At 54.2% G+C, this 9,256-nt stretch overlaps 1 protein-coding gene across 1 annotated transcript; it reads right to left on the bottom strand.

The window, feature by feature from the left end:
* Positions 1 to 322: 322 nt before the first annotated feature.
* LOC149919359 (uncharacterized) lies at positions 323 to 3,882 on the bottom strand. Its single transcript, XM_090134362.1, has 8 exons — positions 3,595 to 3,882; positions 3,186 to 3,277; positions 2,992 to 3,093; positions 2,625 to 2,749; positions 2,309 to 2,471; positions 2,110 to 2,216; positions 1,778 to 1,891; positions 323 to 1,621 (listed from the first exon to the last, which is right to left on the bottom strand). The coding sequence occupies exons 1-8, from the start codon at positions 3,635 to 3,637 to the stop codon at positions 652 to 654; spliced, it is 1,716 nt and encodes a 571-aa protein (XP_089990488.1). The 5' UTR covers positions 3,638 to 3,882; the 3' UTR covers positions 323 to 651.
* Between the last annotated feature and the right edge of the window lie 5,374 nt (positions 3,883 to 9,256).

The following is a 9,256-nucleotide window of genomic DNA, read 5'->3' as shown; positions in this document are numbered from 1 at the left end:
CAGCCCAGAGAGCTGCCCTGCCCTGCGCTGACCGCACACGCTCGATGCGCCGCAGGACCTCGAGGCTTGCAGCATTCGCAGACCAGGACCAGCCCTCAGACCTGACAGCACCGCCCACATGCAGGAGGAAAGCCCAAGCTCTGATGCAGCCCTGGACCTGACATGCACCATGAACGCGGTTGCATCCCAAGCCCAGAAACAAGCCCAGAACCGGGCTGCTCCTGCCAGTGCAGCCTGGGTTCTCGAGGAACCCAGTGGTCCATGTGCCCCGCTGGGGATGTGGCCCGAACCCAGCTCAGCCTGGACTGGGCCAGGCGAAGTGAGGTCTGGGATAACACGTTCATGGAGGAGAGAACCGTGCAGTCAAGGTCCCTAGTTGTGCCCAGCTCAGCAAAAGCAGGGAAGGATGAAGCTGACAAATGTGTTTGGGGGGGGGGGGGAACTCTGATCTTTATTGTGTTGGACTTTTGGGACCAGAGCAAGCAGGGGAGATGGGAGGGGGGTATGACCCTGCAGATAGCAGGGGGGTTGAAACTAGATGATCGTTGTAGTCTTTTCAACCCATTCTACGACGGGCGCACGGCTGCTCCTACGCAGACTTGGGGGCTGTCTGTGGGGACTTTGCCTCTGACGTTGTTCCTGGGAGCAGCTTCATTCCCGGCACCGCCTCCGCTGTTGGGCCCGGCTCCTGCTGCCTCTCTGGGGTGAGCTGCGGGAATTGGAAGCCCGACGTCTCTGCGGAGGACGGCTTTGGGTGCGGGAGCGCCCTCGCTGCCTGGACGGTCCCCTGCGTCCGGGCACTCTGGAAGCCCTCGGGGATCTCGAAGTGGCAGACCTTGTCGACCTGCGGGTGCCACTCTGCTCCCCTGGGGCTGGCATGTGCCGGCTGCCACGGCGTCTTCTTGGCCGGCTCTGGGAACTCGGGGCCCGATCTTGCAGCGGGGAGCGGCTTCGTGTGCGGCTTCTTCCTCGCTGCCTGGGACGTCTTCTGCGTGCAGCTGCCGGAGACGCCCCGGAGGACCCTGACGCCCTCTGCCTGGATGTGTGGGAGTCGCTCTCAGCACTTGCTGCTGCTGTTCGTCTGCTCCCACGGCGTCCTCGCAGCTGCTCAGAGGTAGCCCGATCCTCTGATGCTCGTGGGCCGTTTGTCTCCTGCTCAGTCTCGGGCACACTGGGCAGGTCGCTGGGCTCGGGCAGCTGGGAACTCTGTGATGTCCCCAATGCTGCCTGGCTGGCGGGCATGGAGCTCAAGCTCTCAGGCTCCGTGGAGCCGCTGGATGGCTCCAAAGCCCTCTGGCTGGCGGTGCTGGGACCGGCGAGCTCGCTGTTGGTGCTGGAGGCTGTAAGGAGAGGCAGGGAGGTCCTGAGTCTGAAGCTGCAGCACCACAGTGGGATCTGCCATCCCGCTTGGGGCAGACAGACTGTGGCAAAGCTGCCTTGAGCACTTGCTGCCAGGCCTTGCCTGGCCCCAGCACGGTGCCACGCGGCTGATTGCTTCTTACCGGTACCCAGGCCAGCACAGCTGTCGCACTCCCACGTGGCCCTTCTGTTATTCAAGTGGGAGCACCGTCGGTGGGTGCCCTCAGCAGCGCAGGAGCTGCACAGGAGCAGCTGCCAGGGCCTGGGGAAGCAAAGCGGTTGTGGCCATGAGGACCAAGTGAGCCAAGCCATGGAGTGCCCGGCACAGCACATCCCTGGTGCTCAGCCCTTGCTCCGCCAGCCTGTGGTGAGGCTGAGATCCCCCCCAGAGCCGCAGAGAGCTGCTGCGGTAACTCACCCCCTTCCCTCTGCCTGCTCTCTGCCTCCATGGTAAAGGCATTCGCTGGCATCGCAGCGGCTGTGCCTCTGGAAAAGTGATTCATATGCATCATTGTCATCCCATGCCGGTCTTCTACAAGAGAAGGGAGGGGAAGTGATGAGCCCCCAGTGTCCCCAGCATCAGATCCAAGGTTATCCAAACCTATCCACCCCAACTGTACTTCCAGATTCTCTATGAAGCTGGGGCACGTGTTCATGAGATAGCCAAGGACCAGGCCTGCCAAGGCAGTCCCTGGGCAGCCTCAGCACGACAGCCTTCATGTCAGCCAAAGTGGGCAGGAGGACACCGACCTGTATGGGATTTGGATCCCCATAATGGCCATTCCTGCAAAGAACAGAGTGTTGTTTCGACAACCGGCGCAGTTGAAGCACAAAGCACCTGCAGTTGAGGCCTGTTGCTGCAGGAGAAGCACAAGCAGGGTGAGCGTGAGCAGTGCCTGGTGCTGCTGAGCACCAAGCGTGCCTATCAGGGTGAGGGGAGGGCTCCTACCTGGATGCAGCGCCTGTGGAACCAGGCATCTTGGCACGCTGGGCACACCAGGGTGTGATAGGACAAGCTGTTCCCCACAGGCTCAAGGCAGATGAGGCAGTTGGTGCCTTCTGCCGGAGCTTCGTCCTCGTCCTGGTGAGGGCGGTGCTCCCAACAGAAGGTCCTAGGGGAAGATGGAAGGTGTGGTCATGGTGAGAAGTGCTTTGAGGAGGGCAGAGGAGCAGGAAGGAGCCTCCGGCCCTGTCTCTGGCTCTGGAAGGCTGCTGGGAGGCGTAACTGTGGGTTCCTCTGCGGCTTGGCTGCTGACAGCCCTTACCAGTGGTCCCCAAAAAAGTGGACGACACATTCCCCGTCCATGGTGCAGGGCAGATGGAAGCTTCGCTCACAGCCCCTCTGTATGCATGTGATGGTAGCTCCCCTCTCGCCACAAACAAAGCATTGCTGGAAAGAGCAGAACAACCCCGTCAGCCACAGACTCAGGGCCTCTGTGGCTGGCCCCACGCCTCTGGGCACAGCCAGCTGGGTCACATTCTACGAAGATGCCTAGCAGACAGGGCTCATCTCCTGTGGCAGCACTTTGTCATGGAGGTGGTTGGAAGGGCTGCCATTGCTTTCCTTGGTCCAGACTAAGCTGGCGTGAGCCCCTCCTGGCACAAATCTGCCTGCTCCGTGCAGGTCCTCACCTGCATGGTGGCCCGTTTGACTGCACGTCTGATGGCAGCAACAGGGAGGCCCACAGATCCCGACTGACTTGGTGTTGCTTCAGAAACGATGTTGGCAAAACCCTGTAGAAGAGAAAAGAGCAGGATCTCATTAGGACAGAAAGGAAAGGAACATCCCCGGTGGGAATCTGGAAGGAGCCCATGGGGGAACTCACCAAGCAGAACTCATGGACGTGAATCCCACTTTCAGAAAGCATGTGCCCGCAGATGTCTGGGTCGACATCTGCCCGGCCACACAGCACACACACTGCAGAGGAGAGAGCAAATGTGAGCAGCGGTGAGCAGCTGGCGGGGCCAGGTGTCCCTGAGGGCCGTCCCCAGGGTCCTACTCCGGGCCTGCCGTGCTGGCTGGAGGCGGTGGAGGGGAAGGGGCCACGGCAGGCCCAAGGCAGCCACATCCCAAGCTGGGCCCCCTTGCCAAGGAGCAGAGGGGCCCTGCCCCATGCCTGTCTGGGAGCTCCTGCCTGCCCCTTCCTCCCCTCTCAGCTCTCAGCCACAGGCAGAGCCCCAGCACCCCTCTGCCCAGCGTCGGGAGCTGGGCTCAGGAATGCTGTGCTCTCTCACCTGGCTCCTCCGTGCAGGAGGCCTTCCGCTTCCTATTGGACATGATTGTGCGTTGATAGCGAGCACTGAGAGAGTCCCTCCTCTCTCTGCACCTCACCAGACCGCACTGACGCTCCGCCTGAGCCCGGCAGCCTTTGCTCTGCTCCAAGCTTCACGCGTCACAATGGCCGCTCTGTGACACCCACTGTGACATCACGGTCACCGCCTCACAGAGCGTATGGGCGTGGGCCCTCAATCTAGAGAGCAGTGGGTCTGGCAGGCTGTGCACAGTCAGGGCAGGAATTATGGCCTCCCTCAACCTGCTGGCCACGCTCCTCTGGCCAGCGGCAGGAGTGGAGCTGTCCCTTTGTCAAGGCTGCAGCCCTGGAGCTACACTAGCATTTCTAGTCTGAATCTAGTCTAGGTTTCTCAAGAGTTCAGTTTGCATTTTCATGTCAACAGCATATTTGGTGTCCAGTGTGTGCTGTGAGTGACTATGTACACGGTTTGGTAGGTATAGGACAAGGTGAAGTGGTTTTAATCTGGAAGAGAAGAGCAGATTAATTCTTAGAGGAAATAGTTTACTCAGAGGTTTGTTACTGGAAATGCACTGAAACACGCTGCCCAGGGAGGCAGTGGAATCACCATCCCTGGAGGCGTGCAGGAAACATGGAGATTTGGCACTGAGGGACATGTTTTAGTGGGCTTGGTATGGATGGCCCGTCTGGATGCCTTCCTGTGCAACCTGCTGAGCCTACCTTGGCAGGGGCGTTGGACACGGTGATCCCCAGTGGTCCGTTCCAACCCCTACAATTCTGCAGTTCTGTACTACAGCCTCTGAAGTGGCAGTGTGTGGTTGTATGAACTTACAGTGATCATCTTTTACCCTTCATGCATCATCCTTCTTTATTCTATCTGCTACTACAACATAGCTCTCCATTTGTTCATTGCATTTCCTCAGCTCTGATTTGTCACCAAAGTTTCAGCACAATCAACATTTTGTTATCATGATATATGCTTGGAAATAATACCCTTCCCACTGGAAAATTTGTCTTTTTGCTTTATCTTTCTTTGTCTGAGTAGTGGGGTGGCCTCCTAGGAAAGATCTTCACTGGCCTGGTTGAAAAAGTAGTCACATAGAAAAAGAAATCAGAGCTTTAAAATGCCGCCTGCAAAGTAAGACTGCAAAGTATTTCTGGTAATCATGGGAAGCAAGAGCGGGGCTGTAGAATGGGGTGGGTTTGAACAGTTCTTTATAGTGGCTGCTGGGCTGCCCCTGTTCCTGCGCACATTTTGTCTTCCATCTCTAAAAACTGAAATGCTGACCCCCTTCGTCGTGTCCCCCCCCCAAAAAAAAAAAAATAAAAAGAAGGAAAAAAGCTCAGCAAAAGACTTGATTCCCTTGGGATACAGCTTCTGTGGGCAGCTGCCATGCATTTCCAATGGCTTTGCATCCATGCGCTGCAGGCATTGCGAATCAGAGCCTGGTTTGCAAACGATGCTTTACCTAGCTGAGCACTGGGGGTCCTTTAGACACCTCAGAAGATCCTTGTGTTCACTCAAGATGCTAAATTCAGGGGATAAGGAGGCAAAATTTGAGAGAGCTTAGAAAGAGCTTTGACATCAGTCAGCTTTTCAGAGAGCTTACTCTGGTCAAGAGCAGTATACCTGATGCGCTGGAGTCACAGCCTCCCCTGCAGAACTGAATGAGCTCTGAACTTGTGCACCTTCATGATTGCTCAGAGAAGCTGTAAATGCCCCATCCCTGGAGGCATTCAAGGCCGCGCTGGATGGCACCCTATTCTAATCTTATATTGTGGCAACCTTGCCCATAGCAAGTGGTTGGAACTAGTTCAACTTCTTTAAGGTTGCCTCCAACCCAAGCTTTTCTGTGATTCTGTGGCAACCACCTCTGCTGTAGTACCGTTGCCATGAGCTGAGCATCGTATCTTCAGTGTTTGTCCCACGTGCACAGCTCCTCCAGTCTACTTCTTGTTGTGGGCAGCAGGAAAAATATTAATGATGTGCATCATAGCTTAGCTAAGACAAAGTGAAAGTCTTCCACACTTGCAGATACATATGTGATTCAGAACGAAGATTCCAGTTACTTGGAATACGAGAAGGAAAACCCCCAGATGTACTGTTTGTGAACTGTGGACTGCCCAGGCACATTCATGAAGCATGGACTGCCCAAGCGCATTCCTTCCACCATGGCTTGAGCTTTCGTGACTGCAGATAAGCTCAGCTTCCTTTGGTGCCTTTTCACTGCAGTGCCCTTTTGGCCATTTTTATTTCTCCGAAGACAAAACCTGCCTGCTCCCTCTTCCTCAAAATTTTGTCATTCCTTTTTGTTCCTTTATTAAAAGTATTATTTTATTTTTCATTTAACCTGCGTGTTGAATACTTCTACTAGGCAACCTTAGGGAAATTCTGTTAAAGGTGAGGAATTCCAGGAGTTTGAGAAGAAATGAAATAAGCCCCTGAAGTTCACTCAGCAGTGATGAGTCGAGCCAGAGATGAAATACAGGCTGGCATCGTGCCTTGTGGAACGATGAGCATTTGTCTTTGGGTTTGTCCATCTCAGATGAAACATTCATCCACAGGCATCAAAGCTTCAACCATTCTGCAGTCACAGGGGAGGGAAACTGGCCTACCCGTGCCACCGTTCCCTTCAAGTCTACATCTAAACTGAGTTGGAAAAACTGTGTTGGGTGAGGTGAAATCCAACCTGGCAGAGGATCTGTGACCACCTCAAAAGATGTAACTGTTAATAGAGAGCACTGGCAAAGCATATTGAGCTCTGCTTTTTGCCCTGCAATGCCGTTTGCCTTGTAAATGGTAGGTAGAGGGAGAGGTTTAAGGGGATTGGAAGAAGACCAGTGAGTATAGCTGTGGCAACTAGCAGGCATCTTGTTTGTTTTTACAACATTTCCGTATTTCTTTCTTTATAAACATTTTTCTAAGCTTGTTCCTGTGGACATGACCATCTCTTCCACGTGGATCCCAATTCCCTGAACCCAGAGGAGTCCCTAAACTAAGAAATGCTGCTGTGAATCTGAACTTGTCCAAGTCCATTCAAGTTTGGCACCAGAAGTAGGCCTGATTCCCGGCCCTGTGGGTCACAAGGGCTGCTCCCTGCCACCCCCTGTGGCATCATGGTCACCACCTCATGGGGGATGTGGGTGCAGGCCTTCATCTCCCAAGCAAGAGGGTAACAGCTCCACAGCTTCTCTGAGCAACCTATTCCAGTGCACCACTGCCCTCCAATTCAAGACTTTCTTCCCAACGTCCAGTCTCCATTTATCTTTTGTCTTTGTTCAATATTATGCATCACCTCCAAGCACAGCTAGTTCCCTCAGGTTTCCCTCGACACAGAATCGTGGAATCACAGAAATGCAAAGGTTCGAAAAGACCTACAAGATCCTCCAGTCCAACCATCCACCTATCACCAATAATTCTCACTAAACCATATCCCTCAGCACAACGTCCAAACATTCCTTGAACATTTCCAGAGTCAGTGACTCCACCACCTCGCTGGGCAGCCCACTCCAGTGCCTGACCACTCTTTCGGAAAAGTAGTATTTCCTAACGTCCAGCCTGAATTTCTGCTGGCACAGTTTTAAGCCATTCCCTCTAGTCCTATGACTAGTTACACGAGAGAAGAGGCCAACCCCCAGCTCACTACAACCGCCCTTCAGGTAGTTATAGAGAGCAATAAGGTCTCCCCTGAACCTCTTCTTCTCCAGGCTGAACAATCCCAGCTCCTTTAGCTGTGCATCTCATAAGGCCTGTGCTTCAGACACCCCACCAGCTTGATTGCCCTTCTTTGAACACGCTCCAGGGCCTCAGGGTCATTCTTGCAGCGAGGGGCCCAAAACGGAGCACAGTACTCGAAGGGCGGCCTCACCAGAGCTGAGTACAGGGGGACAATCACTTCCCTGTTCCTGCTGGCAACACTGTTTCTGACGCAAGCCAGGATGCCATTGACCTTCTTGGCCACCTGGGCACACTGCTGGCTCATGTCATGTTCATGACACCTTTCTACTTGCCTGGGTAACGCACCAGATCTTCTTTGAAAGTTTACTTTTCCTCCGTGGCTGAGAAAGAATCACTTCCATGCCATGAAAACAGATATTCCATTTCCAATTGCTTTGTCAGTGTCCCCTTCCTTTCAAATGGATCCCAGATGCCTGGCTTTGCTGCCCGCTAAGTCTAGGCCAGGGCCCTCATTCTCCAGTTATCAGAGCAGCCAGGGGGCACAGTGCTCACTCGCGTGACGGCTGAAGTCTTTTCACATATCTCTCAGCACACCCATGGTCAGTAGTTAAATGGTTATTGTCGCCTCTGTGAGTTTTGCCTCTTCCTCCTCCTGTTGTTAGAATCCTAGAATTAGAGATCCTCGAGTCTTTAAGGTTGAATCATAGAATCATAGAATGGCCTGGGTTGAAAAGGACCACAGCGATCATTGAGTTTCAACCCCCTGCTGTGTGCAGGTTCGCCAACCACCAGACCAGGCTGCCCACAGCCACATCCAGCCTGGCCTTGAATACCGCCAGGAATGGGGCATCCACAACTTCCTTGGGCAACCTGTTCCAGTGTGTCACCACCCTCTGTGTGAAAAACGTCCCCCTAATATCTAACCTAAACCTTCCCTGTCTCAGTTTAAAACCATTCCCCCTTGTCCTATCACTCTCCACCCTTTTAAACAGTCGTACTCCCTCCTTCTTATATGCTCCCTTCAAGACCTCACAATGAGGTCTCCCCGGATCCTTGTCTTCTCCAAGCTAAACAAGCTCAGTTCCCTCAACCTTTCCTCACAGGAGAGGTGCTCCAGCCCTCTGGTCATCTTAGTGGCCCTCCTCTGGACCTGCTCCAATAGCTCCACATCCTTCCTGTACTGGGGGCTCCAGGCCTGGACACAAGATGCCAGATGGGGCCTCACAAGAGCTGAGTAGAGGGGGATGATCACCTCCCTCTACCTGCTGGCTACCCCTTTTTTAATGCAGCCCAGAACACAGTTGGCCTTCCGGGCTGCAAGCGCACACTGCTGGCTCCTGTGCAGCTCCTTGTTTTCCAGGACCAGTCTTTGTCTGCAGGGCTGCTCTCCAGGAGATCTTCCCCTAGTTTGTATAAGTACCTGGGATTGCCTTGACCCAAGTGCAGCACCCTGCACTTAGCCTTATTGAACCTCATTAGGTTTTCATGGGCACGCTTACCCAGCTTGTCCAGGTCCCTCTGGATGGCTTCCCTTTCTTCCCATGTATCAACTGCACCGCGCAGCTTGGTGTCATCCACAAACTTGCTGAGGGTGCACTCGATGCCATCATCTGTCATTGATGAAGATGTTAAAGAGCACCGGTCCCTAGACCGACCCCTGAGGGACATCGCTTGAGACCAGCCTGACGCAGAACCGTAGATCACAACTCTTTGGCTGCGTCCAGCCAGCCGATTCCTAATCCACGAACAGTCCATCCTTCAGATCCACACCTCTCCAGTATTGAGAGAAGGATGTGGTGAGGCACCATGTCAAAGGCCTTGCAGCCTCCACCGCCCTTCCCCATCTACCAAACCCATCACTCCATCATAGAAGGCCACCAGATTGGTCAGGCACGATCTGCCCTTGGTGAAGCCATGCTGGCCGTCTCGTATCACCTCTTTATCTCATATGTGCCTTAACATAGCT

The sequence above is a fragment of the Phasianus colchicus genome, chromosome 1, assembly GCF_987193195.1.
Source record: "Phasianus colchicus chromosome 1, bPhaCol1.hap1.1, whole genome shotgun sequence".
Lineage (NCBI taxonomy): Eukaryota > Metazoa > Chordata > Aves > Galliformes > Phasianidae > Phasianus > Phasianus colchicus.
Note: the sequence above shows the minus strand (reverse complement) of the source record. Positions and strands in the feature narration are given on the sequence as shown.

Coding starts and splice junctions, on each gene's coding strand:
- LOC149919359 (XM_090134362.1), bottom strand. CDS start 3,637: ATGTCCAATAGGAAGCGGAAGGCCTCCTGCACGGAGGAGCCAG. Junction 2,750..2,991: donor TCAAACGGGCCACCATGCAG/GTGAGGACCTGC, acceptor TGCTCTTTCCAG/CAATGCTTTGTTTGTGGCGA. Junction 2,472..2,624: donor CACTTTTTTGGGGACCACTG/GTAAGGGCTGTC, acceptor ATCTTCCCCTAG/GACCTTCTGTTGGGAGCACC.